The sequence below is a fragment of the Pelophylax lessonae genome (assembly GCF_965119305.1).
Source record: "Pelophylax lessonae genome assembly, chromosome: 11".
In the NCBI taxonomy this organism is placed as follows: Eukaryota; Metazoa; Chordata; class Amphibia; order Anura; family Ranidae; genus Pelophylax; species Pelophylax lessonae.
The window spans coordinates 136,004,426-136,027,244 of record NC_138778.1 but is presented as its reverse complement, the minus strand read 5'-3'; the positions used below and the strand labels follow the sequence as shown (position 1 = coordinate 136,027,244).

Below are 22,819 nucleotides of genomic sequence, written 5' to 3'. Positions count from 1 at the left end.
TGTTGGAATCGCTCCATACTTCCGGGAAGCTGATTCCTTCCCTCCCGCTCTCTTGCTTTTTTTAACCACTTTACCACCGGAGGATTTTGCTGTCTTGCGTCCAGGCCACTTTTTGCGATTCGGCACTGTCCGACTTTACCTGACAATTGCGTGGTCATGCAATGCCGTACCCAAACGAAATTTACGTCCTTTTTTTCCCACAAACAGAGCTTTCTTTTGGTGGTATTTAATCACCTGTGCGATTTTTACTTTTTGCGCTATAAACAAAAAAAGAGCGACAATTTAGAAAAAAATAACAATATTTTTCACATTTTTTTATATGAAATTCCCCCCCCCCCCAAAAAATGTAAAAATCAAAATTTTTTATCATTTTAGGCCAATTTGTTTTCTGCCACATATTTTTGGTAAAAAAAAATCGCAATAAGCGTATTTTGATTGGTTTGTGCAAAAGTTATTGCGTTTACTAACTAAGGGAAAGATTTCTGTAATTTTTGGTGTTTTTTTTTTTTTTAACGAGTAATGGCGGCGATTTGCGATTTTTTTTGCGGGACTGCGACATTGCGGCGGACAGATCGGACCCTTGACTGACATTTTTGACACTTTTGGGGGTACCAGTGACATTACTACAGTAATCAGTGCTATACATATGCACTGTTACAGTAAAAATGACACTGGCAGGGAAGGGGTTCATTTTTATTGGTGCTCAAGGGGTTAATGTATGCCTGGTGCTTACTAACGTGTGTGGGGGGAGGTGACTGAGTGACACAGGGACAGATCGCAGGTTCACCTATGCTGAACCCTGCAATCTGACCCTGTCTGTCACTTAGGAGATCCGCCCGCTTTGTTTACACAAGTGGGCGGATCTCCAGACTCGATTCCCCGACGATCGGGGAAGAGCGGCGGTGATCACCGCCGCTCCTCCCCTGGCCCGACTCCCGCTGTAACTGAATACAACGGGAGCGAGCCTCCGGCGGCGCGCCACCCACAAGTGGAGGAGTACAGCGACATAGGTCTACGTCGCTGGACGGGAACGAGCCACTTTGCCGCAGTACAGTCAATGTGACTGGTCGGCAAGTGGTTAAACAGAGTATGCATCTCTACTCTCACGGTGAACACAAATACAAAAACAAGAATCCCAATCTCTATGTATTGTCCTGGCTCAAAGTGACTGTGCTAAGGGCATATTCACTAAATTGCTGACTCTAGCAGCAATTCAATGTATAATCCTCATACACCCTCTATAACACAATATTTCATGAAAATATTCTATATTTAGTGACCATGCAGTATCCTGCCGAACTGCGCCAGTTGTAACAAATGTGGGGAAAAAATTTATAATGAAGGTATACTGGACAGCCAAGCAAATATCTAGTGAATATTTAAAATGAACAGACACACCAAGAGCAGTTTTGATAAAAAGCATAAAACAAAACTTTACTGGACATCAAAATACATAAAGCTCGTTACACTTAAAATTTACCATAAACATTACAAAAAATACCACGACTTACACATACACTCCTATTCCCAATATCCCAAAATGTCAAATAATTCTTAGCTCTGGTAGTTGAATGTAAACAGCTTACAATGGATAGTTGGAGGAGCAGGACAGTAGGAAATCGTGGCTGCATGCTTGGTCTTTCCACAGCTCCAAAAAACAGACTCTTCCTCATGCTATGGACTCTTTTCGTTGTCCTGTATACCAGAGACCACCCAAATGATGTAATCATTCCTCTTGACCGCTCACAGGTCATATGCATACAAAGTTAACGACACCCCAAGATCAGTTTGCATATCGCAGTTCCCACTGTAAGTTCATACATGAATCAGGTCGCATAGGTGTGAACACTCATGCGATCTGATTTTGGTGCGGACCAAAAAAAGGATCCTGTGCGACTTTGGTCCGAATGCGATGCAAATTCAGCCAAACAATCTGTATGGCTGAATTTGTAACGCACTGACATCGCATGTGATTTGCAGAGCAGTGCGTGAACCGACACTTAAGGCTGTCAGCAGATTGGCCTCTACAAATTCGGTATTGCCTAAAAATGCCTAAAAATTGAGAGAAACTGAGCATGTGCAGAGCAGGGTGAGACAGTGTATTACTGCATTTGAAACAGTATAGACACATATTTTTAATGTTTTACATTGCTATACCTGGAAAAGGGTTCAGCCTGAAGTAATCTAGCAGGACTTAATTTTTTGACTAAAGTCTTTATTAAATTTGGAGAAAAATATCAATAAAAGTATATTAAACAAATGGAGTGTATGCACCGAATGCTATCATTACAGGTAGTAACTACAAGCACTTACATTATTTTTCAATTAGTTTAATTGAAAATTATTTTTTTAAGCCATTCCCTGAGTAAGATATTACAGCTGAGTAGCTTATTAAATATTATTATTTGCATCTTTAGGTAAAATTCTGTTTATTTTATGTTTTCACAGGAATACCGCCTCCAAAGGCGCCACCCCTCATACACCCTCCTCTACCAAAACCAGACGATGCTCCAGTTAAAGAGACTAAGAAGGTTCCTGAAGTAAAATCTGCACCTAGGCCACAACCCAGCAACCAAATAAGAGAGATCATCAAGATGTATCAATGCCGTCCTCAAGAAGAACCTAAACCCTATGAACCAGTCAGGTATGACACCAGATAAAGCAGAGTTATAAAAAAAAGAAATTCTCAGATTATTATAAGTCGCTGGATAAACTGGTAAATACATATGTGTGAAATGTCTTCTAAGCCAAAGGATTTATAATTCTGTGCAGCCAACGCTGAAACTCAGGCACCCCTGCCATGTGGCAAAGCCAGATCCCGGATTTCCATTGTTGTCCCTGCTAACTATACTGCAGTTTAGCAATGCAGCAAAATCTAAAAACCCTTCCAGCTTTGTTACTGAACAATGAAGGAGCAACAGGATATTAATTAGGTCATCATTCTGCTCTCCTTTCTTGTAAGCTTGTTCATACAAAGCAGCAGCCTTGATTATCTTGTCACCTTCTCCCATTCTAAGTGTGGCTGTGCTATAGGTGGCTGATAGCGAGATTGATTCCGATTTATATAAAACCATGTTTATTATTTTCTAATGAAAAAATATCTGGATAAATTAGGATTTTTAACATCATCCTCACATTCATCGTTAAAATAAACCTGGGCAAAGCAACATCTTTAAGGCCCTCCCTCCTGGTAGCCCGTATTTACCTTTGCTCCTCTCCCTGTCAGCGTAAATCGCGAGTTTCTCTTGTTTGAGCATATACTGGTCTTTCCACCCCCATATGCCAGTGCTGGATAAAAGACCAACCACCAGGGTTGTCACATGAGATAAAAAGGAGTCACCTGCCCTTCCATACTTCCAAGCCATACTGATTATTTTCTTTAGTAGCCAAACAAAATGGCTGGGGAGGAAAGGTATGTGCTATTGTGAGGGTGGGGGGTATTCAAGAGAACCTGTTGCTTTGCCTTGCATTAACAAATTAAAGGTTTGCTTTTTAAGATGGGAGGATGCAAGCTAACTCATATTTGTATGGGTAGGTGGAAGGAGCGCCCGATATCCAATGACAAACAGACTGGAGGTGATTTTATTATCGTTTTATTGAAAGAAAAAACAAATGGTCGAGCCAACGCATTTCGGGGGAACAGAGACTCCCCCTTCTTCAGGGGAATCTATGACACTGTAATCGAGATGGTTATTGTTACCTCTGTCAGAGGCAGTGAGAAGCTCCTCAACTGCGTTGGCTCAACCATTTGTGGTTTCTTTGAATAAAACGACTATAAAATCACCTCCACTCTGTTTATTATTGGCTATTGGGCACTCCTTTCACTTAACTTTACACATTTATGTGTTTAAGACCCTCAAGGCCATACCTAGAGATAGCAGTCCAAACCCCCCAAAAGGGCTCACCGCCACCCTTCTGTTTAGTTGGGCCAGAATCACCGGGAGTGAACTCTCCCTACCCGCCCCAACCATCACCCAGTCACACACCCTCAACTGGGTGAGCCAGTCCAGCGTGATCCCCAACCCTATAGAGCCGCAAGTCAACTCATAGGAATGCATAAGATACAAGAAACAATCACAGGCCTGTATATTTAGAGAGCAGAGTATTCGAGAGAATTGGGAATAATCCAAACAGCTCTTTAATGCAGGAAATAATAGACTGGAGGACAGGTAAACAGGAGATGGTATCAGTTGAAGTGGTAGTAAACTGCTGCTGCTGCAAAAAAAAAAAATTCCCCTGTAAGACATATGCATAATGTGCTAGTATGCATAGCATACTAGCACATTATGCGAGACTTACTTTAAGCCCCTGTTCACATCGGTGCGATTTGAGAGGTCAAATGGCATGTCAAATTGCAGCCTATTGTTGGCAATGGAAGGGCCCCAATCGGTGCGCCACCAACTTTGTGGCTTTGAAATCGTGTGAGTTCAGATGAACTTGCACGATTTCAAAGCCGTGTTGATGTGAACGAGTGCTTAAATGAAGTCACTGACAGGGATACCATCTTCATCTTCCTTCTGGGTTGGTGGCCTCTGGCTACATGAGTACAAACAAATGGTCACTGCCCTCACCTATAACTGGCCTTTGCTGCAAGGAGCACATGGAAGGCCAACGCATGCAAAACAAACCAGAGAATTTGCTGCTAAACTTACCAACCAGCCAGAAAACAGAATTTTCCTGTCTAACAGTATACGTTAAAAACATGGGTTTAGTCTGCACACATGCAAAGGTCAGTTATAGGTGAGTGCAGTGGCCATTTGTTTGTACTGTTGAAATATTGGTGAGGGGACCCACTGCACACCTTGCTGCTATAGTGCTAAGTGCTGGGTGACCAGTGCATCCCTGTACCTTTAAGGAGGGGTGGGCTCACCTGCCCTCTGCCTATCCGTTATAACGCATGTGCTTCCACTGTGGAGGCTCTCAACATTTTGAGTTAGGACTACAGAAAATACCAGGGTGCCTTGACTGGGCTATGTAGCTTACGCATCTATTCGCAAATGTGTGCAGACGAAACACTTGCTTTCAATGCACTGTTAAAAAGGAGAGTTTGGTTGTTTGCAAGCCGATTGGTAAGTTGAGCAGGAAATTCTCCGGCTTCATTTTTCTGGCTACATGAGTGGCTGGAGCCGCGATGACGTCACTCCTGCATATGCATGTGGGAGCCCTCATTTACGACACGGGCTCTGAAGGTCCAGCACAGTATGCTGGATCTTCAGAGTGCATGCGCCAGTGCATGCAGTCTGAATATCTCCTAAATAGTGCAAGTTTACAAGATATTCACTATACCTACAGGTAAGCCTTATTATAGGCTTTCTTGTAGGTACAAGTCAAAAAAAAAGTTTATTATTACTTTAACTAAGCAGAGTTTTTGAGGATTAGCAGAAGAGGCTGCTGGGAGAGAGCAATCGTTTTATAAACCTAGATAACAGCCATTGAGATAAGTACAACGTTGTTCATGTCTTAGCCTTCTTAAGCCCCGTACACACGAGAAGAAATTCAGCCGGGAAATTTCGTCCGACGACTGATCCGCCGATTTTCGGATTGTTAGTATGGTGCTTTCGACAGCTGACTCAGACTTTTCAGCTGACAAATTCCTGATGTGCAGGCTATATAATTGTTGTCCTCCGTCAACACACGTCCGATTTTCGTCTCATTAGTACAGATTTCGACGGGGAAAAATCTTATGAGCAAAACTAGGCATGCTCAGAGAGAAAGAACACATACAAATCAATCCAACACATGACATCACTTCTGAAGTAGAATTCTGTCGTAGGGGAAAATTCAAATGAAAATAACCTCTTCACTTTCCACATCAGACTAGCATGCCACAAAAAACGGACGACCGGTCGGAGGAAATTTGTAGCGTGTGTACGAGGCTTTAGAATTGGTGCCATTATGGTTTGCGTGATCCTTTGTTTATTGTACTGTAGGAGAACAGCCCAAACCTTCATAAAGAAGAAAGATCCCAAAGAGGAGGCCCTGGAGCGACTCAGGAACGCTGGCCCTCCTCCAGATGGGGTAAGGCCAATAAGAAACACTGGATTATTCAATAAGATAGTGTAAAGAGCAGTTGGGATGTGAAAAGGGCATTAATGGCCATACAAGAAACAATATGATTGTGTGATATAACAGCTATTTTGAAAAAAGTATGCGCTCTGTCACATATTCGGTAGTTTAATCAATACATGATCATTTTCTCTGAAAAGTAACAATCGGCCCTGGTGAAAATGTGACAAATGCTGGCTTTGGCATACAGCAGCAGAGGTGGCACAAAGCCATCACTTCTCATGTCTGTCACACATTACTGTGTAAATATAAAAAGGATTGTTATACTGACTGTAAAATCAATTTCCAGGAGTCCATTGAGGAGCACAGCCCAATGATCCTCCATGCAGCTCTATGGGGCAGCGGATGTCAGCGGAGACACCTCCGCTGACACCCGCTGCCATCTGAAACCGATCGTGTCCGTGAAATCTGGACGGATGGAAACCCTATTTTTCCATCCGTTCAGTGATCGGATCGGATGAGAGCGGACAGGTGGTCCGCTCTCATCCGATTCCCCATAGAGAGCAGCGGGGGCTGTGACACCTCCCTCTCCGCACTGCAAGCGGAGACGGAGCTGTCATCCGCCGGCTCAGCGGGGATCAGCGGATCGATCCCCACTGAGCAGCACGGATCCGCCTACGGAGGCGGACCGTGTAAAAGAGCCCGAAGAAAGAAATTGACACGGCACATAGAAAACTGAAGGCCAGTGCCCTCGAGGCTAGGAGCCTTCTGATCTCACACATTTTAAGTTTTTGATTGCAGTCCAAGAGAAAACAATAACATATAAGAGGAAGAAGCTGTGTCCCTCAAAGGACTCTAAGAAAAAGATTTACCAGTAGCTGTTGATAGAAAACAACTCTTATAATTCAAGCAAGAAATACACCAAAAAGAAAAGGGACATTTGTTCTCCAAAGTACACTAAGTGAAATTAAGCAGGTGTGAGCGGGTTATAATATCTGATCTTGTTAGTGCGATACTGAGGGTTGGCCAATTTAAAGTAGAACTATAGGCAAAACTTTTTTTTTTTTTTTGGATAATGAAAAGCGAGGATTATAACCCCTCCCCTGTAAGGTTTATTTTTGCCGTTGTTATCCCATTGAGGACATTTACCTTCACTTCCTGTCCCATAGCTAAAACAGGAAGTGAGAGGAAATCCATGCAAATAAGGGAATCTCTTGGGGACCCCCAAATCACCAGAACTAGTGTCCCCATTGGAAGATTTCCCCTCTAGTACTTTTCTGGGGACAATCTAAAATATGGGATTTGCTTTTACTTTCAATGATAATGGTAAACAGGACAAATAGAGGATGATTCTCCCTTACATGGGGCACAGACAGCAATAAAAATGACAGGTGTTCCAATTTCTATCCAAAACTAAAAAAAAAAAAAAGAAAAGTTTTGCCTTTATTTATACATTTAATAGAGTGGGAGAGGGGAGGCACAAGACTTTGGGCCTTGTGAGAATGGAGGGGGGGGGGGATTATACAACTGGCCCTGGTTACTACAATTTGCATTTTGTTTGCAACACACTTATTTACTCATTTGCCCACGCTTGTCTTCTGATTGATTTCTTTTTTTTTAAGAACTCTTCAAAGCCACCACCACCTCCTCCACTTCCTCCTACAGAAAAGAGTGAGCCAACAAATTCTATCAGAGAAAAGCAAAAGCCACTTTTAGGGCTCTTTGCATCTGGTTTGATACCACCGGCCCCAGATGTTCAGGCTCCAAAGGGTGCAGGTAAATAGAAATGGCAAGATTTTCTGAATAACCTGTTTTTTCTAACAATCTGTAATTTCCTCTTCAAAAGAATTCCATTTTATTCATTGTAGCAACTGAACTTCCTTTGCTTTCAGGGAGAACTCTCGAAGGTGACCATACCACTAAGTCAGCTCTCATCAAACATAGTGCCAGTGTTTACTTCTCCTACAGTGATGTGAACTGGAGACTTTATGTGCGGAAGGAAGTAAGTCGGTATAGCGAAAGTTTTTTAAACTTTCCCATTACAAGGGGGAAGTGCCAGTGCAATGTATTCATCCAATTTATTAAATTACACGGATATATACATATCATATGTGGGGGGCCAAACCCTCACTTCCAGGGCTCCTTGTTCTTCTTTACTCTGAAGATAGTTCCTAATGACATTGGCTGTATATTTGGGGTTGTTGTCCTGCTGCAGAATCAATTTGGGGCCAATCACACACCTCCCTAATGGTATGGCATGATGGATAAGTATCTGCATGTATTTTTAAGCATTGAGGACATCATTGATCCTTTCCAAATCTCCAACTGCATTTGCAGAAAAGCAGCCCCAAGCTTTTAAAGAACCTCTACCATGCTTCACTGTTGCCTGCAGACACTCATCATTGTACCGCTCTCCAGTTCTTCGGCGAACAAACTTCCTCTTGTTACAGCCAAATATTTAAAATGTTTAATCTTCAGTCCAGAGCACCTGCTGCCATTTTCCTCCACCCCAGTTCCTATGTTCTTGTGTATAATTGAGTCGCTTAGCCTTGTCTCCATGTCAGGTATGACTTTTTAGCCACAATACTTCTATGAAGACCATTTCTGGCCAGACATCTCTGGACAGTAGATGGGTGTACCTGAGTCCCACTGGTTCCTGCCAGTTCTGTGCTAATGGCACTGCTGGACATCTTTCGAATGATGATGTGTCTTTCATCATCATCATCATCATTCGAAAGATGATGATGATGCTTCTTTCATCTGATGCATTAAGTTTCCTTAGCCAATCCCTACATCTATAGTCCTCAATATCAGATACTTATCCATCATGCCATACCATCAGGGAGGCGTGTGATTGGTCCCAAATTGATTCTGCAGCAAGACAACAACCCCAAACATAGAGCCAATGTCATTAAGAACTATCTTCAGCGTAAAGAAGAACAAGGAGTCCTGGAAGTGATGGTTTGGCCTCACAGAGCCCTAATCTCAACATCAAGTCAGTCTGGGATTACATGAAGAGATAAGGATTTAAGGCAGCTTACATCCACAGAAATTCTGTGGTTAGTTCTTCAAAAACTGTGTGCAAGTGTACCTAGAGTTGATGCTGGTTTGAAGCCGAGGCACAAGCACACCAAATATTGATTTGATTTAGATATTTCTTGTGTTCGCTCACTTTGCATTTTGTAAGTTGATAAAAAATAAGTAATTAAAATATATATTTTTGAAAGCACTCTTACTTTACAGCATTTCTTCACACCTGCCTAAAGCATTTGCGCAGTATTGTATATATACACAATAATATATATATATATATATATATATATATATATATATATATTTATATATACACATACATATACATACACACACATACATACACACACACATATTATCTCGCAAAAGTGAGTATGCCCCTAATATTTGTGTAAATATTTTATTATATCTTTTCATGTGACAACACTGAAGAAATGACACTTTGTTACAATGTAAAGTAGTGAGTGTACAGCTTGTATAACAGTGTAAATTTGCTGTCCCCTCAAAATAACTCAACACACAGCCATTAATGTCTAAACCGCTGCCAACAAAAGTGAGTACACCCCTAAGTGACAATGTCCAAATAGGGCCCAATCTGTCAATATTTTGTGTGGCCACCATTATTTTCCAGCACTGCCTTAACCCTCCCGGGCATGGAGTTCACCAGAGTTCACAGGTTGCCAATGGATTCCTTTTCCACTACTCCATGATGACATCATGAAGCTGGTGGCTATTAGAGACCTTGCGCTCCTCCACCTTTCGTTTGAGGATGCCGCACAGATGCACAAATGGGTTTAGGTCTGGAGACATGCTTGGCCAGTCCATCAACTTTACCTTCAGCAAGGCAGTGGTGGTCTTGGAGGTGTGCTTGGGGTCGTTATGTTGGAATACTGCCCTGCGACCCAGTCTCCGGGATCATGCTCTGTTTCAGTATGTCACAGACTCCGTACATGTTGGCATTCATGGTTCCCTCAATGAACTATAGCTCCCCAGTGTCGGCAGCCCTCATGCAGCCCCAGACCATGACACTCCCACCACAATGCTTGACTCTAGGCAAGACATACAGTGCCTTGCGAAAGTATTTGGCCCCCTTGAACTTTGCGAACTTTTGCCACATTTCAGGCTTCAAACATAAAGATATAAAACTGTAATTTTTTGTGAAGAATCAACAACAAGTGGGACACAATCATGAAGTGGAACGAAATTTATTGGATATTTCAAACTTTTTTAACAAATAAAAAACTGAAAAATTGGGCGTGCAAAATTATTCAGCCCCCTTAAGTTAATACTTTGTAGCGCCTCCTTTTGCTGCGATTACAGCTGTAAGTCGCTTGGGGTATGTCTCTATCAGTTTTGCACATCGAGAGACTGACATTTTTGCCCATTCCTCCTTGCAAAACAGCTCGAGCTCAGTGAGGTTGGATGGAGAGCGTTTGTGAACAGCAGTTCTCAGTTCTTTCCACAGATTCTCGATTGGATTCAGGTCTGAACTTTGACTTGGCCATTCTAACACCTGGATATGTTTATTTGTGAACCATTCCATTGTAGATTTTGCTTTATGTTTTGGATCATTGTCTTGTTGGAAGACAAATCTCCGTCCCAGTCTCAGGTCTTTTGCAGACTCCATCAGGTTTTCTTCCAGAATGGTCCTGTATTTGGCTCCATCCATCTTCCCATCAATTTTAACCATCTTCCCTATCCCTGCTGAAGAAAAGCAGGCCCAAACCATGATGCTGCCACCACCATGTTTGACCGTGGGGATGGTGTGTTCAGGGTGATGAGCTGTGTTGCTTTTACGCCAAACATAACGTTTTGCATTGTTGCCAAAAAGTTTGATTTTGTTTTCATCTGACCAGAGCACCTTCTTCCACATGTTTGGTGTGTCTCCCAGGTGGCTTGTGGCAAACTTTAAACAACACTTTTTATGGATATCTTTAAGAAATGGCTTTCTTCTTGCCACTCTTCCATAAAGGCCAGATTTGTGCAGTATACGACTGATTGTTGTTCTATGGACAGAGTCTCCCACCTCAGCTGTAGATCTCTGCAGTTCATCCAGAGTGATCATGGGCCTCTTGGCTGCATCTCTGATCAGTCTTCTCCTTGTATGAGCTGAAAGTTTAGAGGGACGGCCAGGTCTTCGTAGATTTGCAGTGGTCTGATACTCCTTCCATTTCAATATTGTCGCTTGCACAGTGCTCCTTGGGATGTTTAAAGCTTGGGAAATCTTTTTGTATCCAAATCCGGCTTTAAACTTTTTCCACAACAGTATCTCGGACCTGCCTGGTGTGTTCCTTGTTCTTCATGATGCTCTCTGCGCTTTAAACGGACCTCTGAGACTATCACAGTGCAGGTGCATTTAAACGGAGACTTGATTACACACAGGTGGATTCTATTTATCATCATTAGGCATTTAGGTCAACATTGGATCATTCAGAGATCCTCACTGAACTTCGGGAGAGAGTTTGCTGCACTGAAAGTAAAGGGGCTGAATAATATTGCACGCCCAATTTTTCAGTTTTTTATTTGTTAAAAATTTTGTTCCATTTCATGATTGTCTCCCACTTGTTGTTGATTCTTCACAAATAATTACAGTTTTATATCTTTATGTTTGAAGCCTGAAATGTGGCAAAAGGTAGCAAAGTTCAAGGGGGCCGAATACTTTCGCAAGGCACTGTACTTGTCTTTGTACTCCTCACCTGGTTGCCGCAACACATGCTTGACCCCATCTGGACCAAATAAGTTTATCTTGGTCTCATCAGACCACAGAACATGGTTCCAGTAATCCATGTCCTTAGTCTGCTTGTCTTCAGCAAACTGTGTGCGGGCTTTCTTGTCCATCATCTTTAGAAGAGGCTTCCTTCTGGGACGACAGCCATGCAGAGCAATTTGATGCAGTGTGCGGCCTATAGTTTGAGCACTGACAGGTTTACCAACCCCCCCCCCCCCCATCCCTTCAACCTCTGCAGCAATGCTGGCAGCAAACTGTTTGCCAAAGACAACCTCTGGATATGACGCTGAGCATGTGCACACAAATTCTTTGGTCGACCATGGCGAGGCCTGTTCTGAGTGCAACCCGCCCTGGTAAACTGCTGTATGGTCTTTGTCACCATGCTGCAGCTCATTTTTAGGGTCTTGGCAATCTTCCTATAGCCTAGGCCATCTTTATGTAGAGCAACAATTCTTTTTTTCAGATCCTCAGAGTTCTTTGCCATTAGGTGCCATGCTGAACTGCCAGTGACCAGACCTGAGACCTTGTAACACTAACCAGTCACATGACACCGGGGAGGGAAAATGGCTAATTGGTCCCAATTGGGACATTTTAACTTAGGGGTGTACTCACTTTTGCCAGCGGTTTAGACATTAATGGCTGTGTGTTGAGTTATTTTGAGGGGACACTGTTATACAAGCTGTACACTCACTACTTTATATTGTAGCAAAGTGTAATAAGTGTTGTCACATTATTATTATTATTATTATTATTATTATTATTATACAGGATTTATATAGCCCAAACAGTTTGCGCAGCGCTTTACAATGTGAAGGAAGACAATACAGTTACAATACAGTTCAAAACAGGAGAAACTAGAGGGCCCTGCTCGTTAGATCTTACATGAAAATATATCAAAATATTTACAAAAATGTGAGGGGTGTACTCACATACTGTATACATCGGTAATCGGTGCTATGGAGGATGGCATTATCTCGTACTGATCCCCTGTAGTTCCCCCATGCAGGAGCTGAAAGCTGGCTTATCCTCCTCCTCCTCCCTCCTACCAGCATTCAGCTGCTGCTAGGGGAAATTACAAGGTATTACTTCAAGTAAATGCCACCCGTCGCACCAATCACCTCCTCCTGGCCGGGTTCCCCTTCCTTCTGCTGCCTGGGTCCCTCTTCCCAGGATTTCAGGATGGAGCATGTGGTGGGGCCAGTAAATATGTAATATTTACTGGCCCCTTTCGTTTTCTGAGTTAACATAGTATCATATAATAAATACAAGTGTAAAAGAATAAAAAACAAAATTGTAAAAAAATTAATATTTAAGGGCCCATTCACATGGGTTCTCTGGCCCATACAGTGTTAATGAGTGGTTTGTCCTAATGTCCACTTGTCCTAATTTGACAAGTGTACAGGTGCGGGAAAGTGGCCCCAAATGCACTGTCTGTGTTTTGGGGCCGCAGACCTGCAACCACGTGCTTGTCAAATTTTGACCTGTGGCAGTGTTTGTACTGCCGCTACATCCCCCTAGAGTGACATAAGCTGCCTGCACATAGCTCCAGCCACAGAAAAAAAACACAGATTCACACTAGCCACAGCACCCATGTGAATGAGCCCAAAGACCTAGCAAGATTTTGCAGGAATTTTGTAAGTTATGTTGTGTTTCTGTCCACTAATGATTTTAGTGTATTTTTAGCAGAAATTCTGTTTTGATTATTTTGGGCCGGGTGGAGGGGGGGGGGGGGGTTCGTTGGGAGACCCTGTCAGGTAGTGATTTCTAGTTCTTATGGGTACACATTGAGGCCTGGTATAACACATTGTTAATCCGGGGTGCCAATGATTTTTGAGGTCCTGCAACAGTGGAATGGGGCAGTGATAAGAAACACTTGAGGTTGGTTATGTTGGGGGTAGACCAAAGGGAACAAAATAACTATCCACTTTATGTAAATTATGTTTTTTTTTTTTAAGAATATAAGAACTTCCCAAGTGATGTTTACATTGATATCTTCTAATTGTAGATAATTTTCTTTGCAGATCTTCTATCCGAAAGAAAAATTCACTCATCCATATTATTTGAACCTTCTGTGTGAGCAGGTAAATGATAGTACCAGATGCAGTCTTTTTTATTTAAATATTTTCCATGAGTGTGAATATTATACCCAGATCTGCAATTATCATGCTTCAAGGAAAAACAAATGTGCAAGAGAATTTTGGGCATTAAACAGGTGAAGCTGAAATGTCAAAGACAACCAACCAGTACTTTGGCATCTATGTATAAACCTTTCTATGAACAAATGTGACACACATCCGCTCAGCTGCAGCAAAACTTATTCTATGATATAAACTCATGTAACTGAGGTGTCATATAGTGGCCAAAATGCAGTACTGTATTTGTTTTTGAATGCCTCAATACGTAAAGAATAGGAATTTCGTTTTTTTTTTTTTTTTACAAGACAGTAATGTTAATAACATTATATTTAATTTACCCTTGTGGCTAACAGAAACCTGTGTTCAGCAAGAAATTAGAAAAACATATTCTGAATAAATCCTTGGGAGCAGATGGCTTACACCCGAGATTTCGCTAAGAACTTAGCCACACTATAGCGAGACCATTAATCCTAATCTTTAAGGACAGCCTGCTGGCTAGAATGGCACCAGCTGATGGGTGAAAAGTAAATGTGGTACCAATATTCAAGAAAGGCCAAGATATATACCTGAAAACTCCAGACCTGTCAGCCTAGCATCAATAGTATGTAACCTATTGAAAGGAATGATGAGGGACCATATCCAAGAATTTGCTGATGAAAATAGTATCATTAGTAGTAATGAACATGGATTTATGAAAGATTATTCTTGCCAGACAAACCTCCTAACATTCTATGAGCTGTATAGATAGTGGAAGGCTATGGATATAGCATATATCAGATTTTGCTAAGGCATTTAATTAAGTACCCCATACATGCCTATTTACAAATTCAAATTGGAATTGAAAGTATTGTATGTACCTGGATAGAAAAATAGTTGCAAGAGCACATCCAGAGGTGGTGATTAATGGTATATTTTCTGAATGGTCTGGAGTGGTAAGTGGGGTATCCCAGGGCTCTGTCCTAAAAACAATTCCGTTTAACTTTTTCATAAATGATATAGAGGTTGGAATAAATAGTTCAATCTCAGTGTTTGCTGATGTTACAAAACTAAGCAGGGAAATAACTTTACAACAGGACATAGCAACTTTACAATAAGACCTACTGTAGGTTAAATGGTTCTCAACTCTGAAAAATAAACAAGTCAGCAGCTACAAACCCTGTAGCTGCTGACTTTTAAAAAAAGGACAGTTATCTTTCCAGGGATCCAGCAACATCCATACCTAAGCTAGTTCTTCACTAGCCTTCAGGTTCCTGGCCTCAGCATCCTAAATGAGCAGCTGGCTATGCTGCGCATGCACGAGCCATACTGTGCTTTTTGAATGGTCCTGCAGTCTGGGACCTGTCCTAGAATACGGCAGGTGGGGAGGGGGAAAAGGAGAACTATCCAAGCTGAAGTACCTGTCAAATCTAGGTACCCCTACCTCCCCCCCCCAAAAAAAAAAAAAGATATTTCAAATATGGTAGAGGAGGGAGGAGGGCTTAGAGTGGAACTTCCCCTTTCCCAAGTAATGGACTTGGGAACTAAAATATAAATGCAAGTTTCTTGCTAGGGCAAGAATCTCTGGGGGACTCAAGGATGCAAAAGGATCCGAGGGTGCTAGTAGATCACAGGCTCAGCAATAGCATGCAATGCTAAGCTGCATCGAGCTAGGCTAAGTAGGCTATTAGCAAGCACTAAAAATGGAATTTACTCATGAGATAAAACTTTTATTCTACCACTCTACAAAACTCTGGTTCAAACACATCCAGTTCTGGTCACTAGTCCTCACTCCTCAGGGAGAATGTGCTTTAACTAGGGAGAGTCTAGAGAAGGGCAACAAAGTTAATAAGGGGTCTGGAGGACCTCAGTTATGAGGAATGACTACAAACATTAAACATATTCTTCCTGGAGAAGAGGCACTTAAAGTGGTTGTGAACCCCATTCATGAAATTTGACCTGGGCACATATATCTGTAGTGTTTACTTATCTCTCTCCAAAGCCCTGAGTCCCATGTCTTTCTGTTGCTCCATTCCTCTGTTATCAGCATGATAACTTCTGAGAAGTTCTCCGACACAGGAGATAAAAGCAGCCGAATTTGTGTCGGGGTGGGTGCATAGAGATAGCTTAGCAGAGAGTTAGTCTATTCACAGCACTGTTCTGCATGTTTCTTCCTTCCTCTGCCTATGTGGAGGGGGGGGGGGGTTTCCCTTACTCCAGTCAGCTGTCACATAGTGTATGCCAAGATTCCACGCCCAGTGCTGGAACAGGAAGAAAAGATTTGAACACAATGTTCACTTTCTCAACAGTTTAGAAAGCTGAAGACAGCAGATATACAAAACTTATGTAGGGAGATTTGTTTCATCTCTGTGTATCGTCTGAGGCTATTCACTTCACTGGGTACATGTGAGGGTATACATCCACTTTAAGAGGAGATATGATAGTGATATACAAACATCAAAATAGTGATTCTAGCATTTGAAGGAAAAACTTAATTTAAGGTCCCTAAACAAGACACACAGCCACACAATGAAGTTGGATGAGTCTTAAAGGGACTGTAAAGAAAGAAGTTTTTTTTTTTAACTTAATGCATTCCATGCATTAAGTTAAAAAAAACCTTCTGTGTGCAGCAGCCACCCTCAGCACCTCTAATACTTACCTGAGCCCATCTTTATCCAGCGATGTTGCAGGTGTGTCTCAGCTGCTCAGGGCTCCCCTCCTTATTGGCTGAGACAGCAGCGTGGCATGATTGACTGACTTTGATTGACAGCAGCGGGAACAAATCAATCAGGAGAGAGAAGGGGTGGGCTGGGTCATGCCTCTGTCTAAATGGACACAGGGAGCTGTGACTCGGCTCGGGTGCCCCCACAGCAAGCTGCTCACTGTGGGGGCACTCAACAGGAGGGAGAAGCCAGGGGCACAGAAGAGAGACCCAAGAAAGGAGGATCCGGGTCACTCTGTGCAAAACCAACTGCACAGAGCAAGTAAGTAAAACATGTTTGTTATTTAAAAAAAAAAAAATTAGACTTTACAATCACTTTAAACTGCATAAGGGAATATTTACTGTTAGAGCAGTAAGGATGTGAAACTCCCTTTCACAGTTGGTGGTGTCAGTGGGGAATGTAAATAAATAAAAAACATATAGATGTGTTTCTTAGCAAATGGTAGCATATGGAAAACGGTAGTGAAATAAGCACAAACATACACACACTTGAACTGGATGGACTGGTGTCTTTATTTAACCTTACCAACTATGTAACTAATTATTAAAAAATACAATCATGTAAAACAAAATCTCAGCTCATAGGCTGCTTATGAAATAGTGACATTTGTTTCATGTATGCTAGAAGACATGGCAATTAGGCAATACGTTTTTTGCTGAGCTTCAAATTTGTACAGATTTTAGGTAAGGAAAGCCATGCGTAATCAGAAAGTCCTGGAAAATTCTGGTAGAAGAACAATGATCATTTGTTGAAAAGTGTTATATCTGTTGGTCAGGGGTACTGCAGTCTGTGTCCTAATACGAGAATAGTGTTTTAGAATGTCTTCTGTAACAGATTTTGTAGAATTCGGCCAGGACAGGCCATTGACTCTACGCTGTGTTTCACCAATCTCACAAGAATATTAGAAAAGCTGCTGCTCATAGTATCCAAAGCCTATATATTAAACACTGTTGAGTCTATTCTATCTTGTTGTTTTGTAGCAATCAGGTCTTTAGTAACTTGTGACTAGGTAGCTGTTAATTACTTTTATAGGATTTAATGTGCGCAATAGTCATGTAGGTTTCTGTTGTGATAGATAATTCGAGACACATTCTCGGACACTGGTTTCAAGCTGTCTAAGGAGGAGAGACGAAAGATGAAAGACTTCTTAAGTAAGTACTAAGCAAACGCATGAGATTTACCTGCCCACGTCCTTTGTCTTCCCTTCCTGTGATTAGCCAGCTAGTGTTGCTGGTGGTCAGGTGCTTGGAGCCTTTAGAGCAGGGTTGTCCAACCTGCGTCTCTCCAGATATTGGAGGACTACATCTCCCATACTCCCTTGCCAGCCTCTTAGCTGACAGAGTAGTATGGGAGATGTAGTCCTGCAACATCTGGAGGGCCTCAGGTTGGACACCTCTGCTTTAGAGCCAAACTCTCAGGAGATATGAAAAGATTGCAAATCAAGTATGTATTCCTTAAAAAACTATAAATTTGATTTTAATTCAGCTAGTATAAGTACATAATAACTGTGTAGGCTGCTAGCACTGAAAAGCAGTATATCAGTGCTTCAGTTAAAATGTGCAAAACAAAAGTGCAGAGCCTCAAAAACATACAGATTCACATATATATAGCATTGAAGTCCAAAATTAAATTGCAAAAAAAAAGAGAAAAAGTGCAAAGTGAAAATAAAGTGCAAACTGGTGACACCAATATTAGTGACACAGATCTTCTCAAAAATGTTTCCGTGATCTCCCATCACCCATGTACAGAATGCAAACTCCCCAAAATGAGTAACTGCCATTACAGCAGCATAACAACCTCTATAGGCATGTTGCTCAGACATGGATCATTGGAATATAAGGAATCTCAGGACCTCTCCTTTAAAGCCTCCAACACTGAATAAATAAAGCTCACCAGGAGCCAAAGGAAGATTCAAATAGTGTAGTACTTTTAATACGAAAAGCATGTAGACAGCACATGTAGGACAATTAATTGAATCACTCACATCTAAAAGCCGCTGCCGACCTGGAATCAAACAGCGACGTGATGTCAGCACCAAATTCTCAGTTCGACGCGTTTTGTCCGATGGGACTTTATCAAGGGGTCTGAGCAACATGCTGATTGAGGTGGTTATGCTGCTGTAGTGGCAGTCATTCATTTTGGTGAGTTTGCATTCCATATATGGGTGATGGGAGATCACTAAAGCACTTTTGAGATTTTTGTCACTAATATTGGTGTAACTTTATTTTCACTTTGAACTTTTTCTCTCCTTTTTTTTGCAATTTAATTTTAGATTTCAATTCCATATTAATGGGATTCTGTATATGTTTTTGAGGCCCTGCACTTTTATTTTGCACATTTATACTTGCTGTGGATAAAACAAATATGGTAGATCAGGGCATGTTGTCTGACAGGAGTGTGTGGATCTTCAAGACCTAAAAAAAATATATATATATATCAATTTCAACTTCTTATTTAGCTGCTTTATTGTAGTTTAAGTGGAATTCCAGCTTAACCCTAACTACTGTAGCACTACCCTTAAAGGAGCCGCTTCGTTGATTGGGTCCTCTGTTCTTAGCCTCAACTCAGTGAATAACCTCAGGCTCTCTGGCACACGTGGTTGAATGGAAAAAATGCTGCAAGCACTTATCTTCTAAGAACACCAATATCAATACCTTTAACTTGACTGAGTTAGCATAAGTAAATAGACACAAGACTGTTTAGTGGTAAATGAACTGTAATGTGAATAATAGAACTGTAATGTGAATAATAAGTAAGGTTATATCCAGACCACTGTTCCTGATCTTTGCTGACAGTATTAGGACAGGAGATGTACCAGGGGATTGGAGGAAGGCTAACGTGATTCCGATATTCAAAAAGGGCCAGAGACATATCCCGGGAAATTATAGGCCTGTCAGTCTGACATCAATAATATGTAAACTTTTGGAGGGGATGATAAGGGACTATATCGTAGAGTATGCTAAAGACAACAACATCATCAGTAGTAACCAGCACGGGTTTACAAATGGGCGTTCTTGTCAAACCAATCTCTTAGCATTCTACGAGGAAGTGAGCTGTGAGCTAGATAGGGGGAGACCAGTGGATGTGGTGTACTTGGATTTCGCTAAGGCGTTTGATACAGTTCCCCACAAGCGGTTAATTTATAAAATAAGGTCTGCAGGTATCGACAGCAGGGTTTGCTCTTGGATACGGAATTGGCTAAAAGGCCGTGTCCAAAGGGTAGTAATAAACAGCGCATACTCTGCCTGGTCTGAGGTAGTAAGCGGGGTGCCCCAGGGCTCAGTCCTGGGACCAACCTTGTTCAATTTATTCATAAACAGCATTGAGGAAGGGATCAGTAGTTCGTTATCAGTTTTTGCAGATGACACAAAATTGGCCAGGGCAATAACTGCACAGCATGAAGCAGATATCCTACAGAATGACCTGGACGAAATTACGGAGTGGGCAACGACATGGCAAATGAGGTTTAATGTGGAGAAGTGTAAGGTTTTGCACTTGGGGACCAAAAACATAAAAACACAATACACGTTAGGAGGGGAACCCTTGGGGGAATCAAAAATGGAGAAAGATCTGGGAGTCTTAGTTGATGATAGATTAGGCAACAGCATGCAATGCCAAGCGGCAGCTTCCAAAGCCAACAGAATATTAGCATGCATAAAGAAAGGGATGTATTCCAGAGATAAGACTATAATCCTTCCACTTTATAAAACTCTGGTCCGACCGCATCTGGAGTATTCTGTCCAGTTCTGGTCGCCAGTCCTCAGGAGGGATGTGTTGGAGCTGGAGAAAGTCCAGAGAAGGGCAACTAAACTGATTAGGGGGTTGGAGGACCTTACCTATGAAGAGCGGCTGCAATCGCTCGATTTATTTTCCCTGGAGAAAAGACGTCTGAGAGGGGACATGATAGCAATTTATAAATATCTTAATGGGGATCTCAGCTTAGAAGAAAAGCTGTTCATTCGAAGGAATTGCATGAGGACTCGAGGACATACAATGCGATTAGAGGAGAAGCGTTTTAACCTCAGGCAACGTGGGGGGTTCTTTACTGTTAGGGCTACAAGATTGTGGAATTGTCTACCACAAGAGGTGGTTTCTGCGGGTAGTATGGTGACTTTCAAAAGACTCTTAGACTTACATCTCAAGGATCAGGAGATTGAGGGCTATGTTAGATGATTACAGTCACACACACCTACACAGGTTGAACTGGATGGACTATTGTCTTTATTCAACCTCACCTACTATGTAACTATGTAACTATGTAATAAAACTAGAACTAACAGGGGGCACCCTAGGAGAATGGCTAGGATATGGTGCAGTGTCCCCAAGAGGTATCACTTAGCATAAGCATAGATTGGGTCTCGGTGTAGCAGATGTAAAGTCCTAAGTCTTCATCCGGCTAGCATTGGGGCCCAGTTGTACCTTTGGCGCACATGAGAATGGTCCCAGTTCAACCTGCAGGCAGTAATAAGGCTAGTGGGTGGCTGTATGGTCAGTTCTTAAAGGGTTCAGTCTCTCTCTCTCTCTCTCTCTCTCTCTCTCTAGCAGCATTCTTACAGCAGCAGCTCACCAGTCCCAGTGATATTGCAGCTCACCATCCAGTCACACACAAAGATTAGTCCACTCTCTGCTTTGCACCCAGATGAGTGTGGGGTGTGGACCCCACTCAGGCCGTTTATTTGCAGCAGTAATGGTGCACACTGGACAGGGATGTGCACTCTCCAGTCTCCTCCATGGCAAGAGGAAGTTAAGTCTTGCACAGCCCAGGAAAATGCATCTTTTTCACTCCTCCCAACAATCTCCTCTCTGGTGAATGCAGTTCAAAAGATTTTGATCACTATAGCACAGTCTCTCCTCCAGACTACAGTTCCCACAGTACAGTGTTACCAGATTCAGTCTTTTAAACTCTTCCTGTTCAGCATCTCCCTCCTTTTGCTAAAACAGCTGTTAATCGGTTCAGCACTGCAGGGCACCAGCTATAGAGAACAGCTGCAATTAATGTTTCTTTCACTCTCATTATTTGAAAATGCCCCTGGCACCACTACTCTTAAAACTGTCCCCTCATCCATTCTAACAACTATGCCTACTAACCCGTTTAAGAAAGATGTACTGTATATACTTACCTATTTTCAGCTCACTCTGGTCCAGTCACGCAACCTCCCCTGTATCAGCCAGTGGCAGAAAGGAAGGAAAGCACTCAACAATGGCTGGAAATGCATTAGAGTGGTAGCATTAGCCATAGGCTTCAATGGCTCATCTGTTTCCAGTGCTTCCTCTTCTCCCCTGCAGCCGTGCCTGCTAACACAGGTGGGATCATGTGACCAGACCAGAGCCGTTGTTCCGTGAGAATTGCCTACCCGTGAGAATTACCTACCCGTGAGAAAAACCTACCCTCGTCACTTCCGGTTCACGGCAGTGTGTGTAACGCGAGCAGTTACATTAAAACAACTGCACTATGAGTCATCTCCGCTCCTGTCCCGGTCACTTCCCTGATCTCGGCTAGTAAATATAAAAGCGGCGGCGGCGGCGGGTGTATGAAAAGATAAATCACGGAGCCTAGAGCCGCTTTTATATTTACTAGCCAAGATCAGGGTAGTGACAGGGACAGGAGCGGAGACTCATAGTGCAGCACAGCTGTTTTAATGTAAGCGCCGCGTTGGTAGGTTTTTTCACGGACACCGAGATCGTTTCAGACTAGTGCGCATGCGCACTAGTCTGATCCTCAGCTCTTCCATTAGGTATCCGGGGCTGTGAGCATGCGCACTGCTGCGCTGCTCAGATGTTCCTGGCCGGACGTGACGTGGGTAGGTTTTTCTCACGGGGTAGGTAATTCTCACGTTACACCGTCACCCCCATCTCTTTAAGCACCTTATACAGCTGAGAACTGAGGTCATGTGATATCACTTTAAAAAAAAAACGAAAACAAAGGTATTTAGAATGATAGAAGTATATGCACGCACAAATGTTTTGCCTTGCATTTCAGTTTTAAACTGAATGGGTTGTTTTAAACGTTAAAGGTTCACATATACTTTAACATTGCAAAATAGTAGAAAAATACACACTTCAGAAAAAGATGCATTAAAATAACTGACAAAGGACAGTGATTGCCCAGGTTTCCCTTTAAGAAGAGGTGGAGAAGCCCAAAGCCTGGGTGTACACCAGCGTGTCCAACAGAAGCCGGCTGAATGGCAGGCTTCTGTCGAATGGGCATGCTGGAATAC

The 22,819-nt window shown here is 42.3% G+C and overlaps 1 protein-coding gene across 2 annotated transcripts in view; it reads left to right on the top strand.

The window, feature by feature from the left end:
• The window catches only part of MYO15B (myosin XVB), a 764,404-nt gene that overhangs the window by 99,277 nt on the left and 642,308 nt on the right, over nucleotides 1-22,819 (top strand). For both annotated transcript variants that reach the window (XM_082273009.1, XM_082273008.1), the window contains exons 18-23: nucleotides 2,449-2,644; nucleotides 5,931-6,018; nucleotides 7,629-7,782; nucleotides 7,899-8,008; nucleotides 13,789-13,848; nucleotides 17,677-17,752. In XM_082273009.1, the coding sequence (XP_082129135.1) occupies nucleotides 2,449-2,644; nucleotides 5,931-6,018; nucleotides 7,629-7,782; nucleotides 7,899-8,008; nucleotides 13,789-13,848; nucleotides 17,677-17,752 (684 nt within the window). The remainder of the gene's footprint in view (nucleotides 1-2,448; nucleotides 2,645-5,930; nucleotides 6,019-7,628; nucleotides 7,783-7,898; nucleotides 8,009-13,788; nucleotides 13,849-17,676; nucleotides 17,753-22,819) is intronic.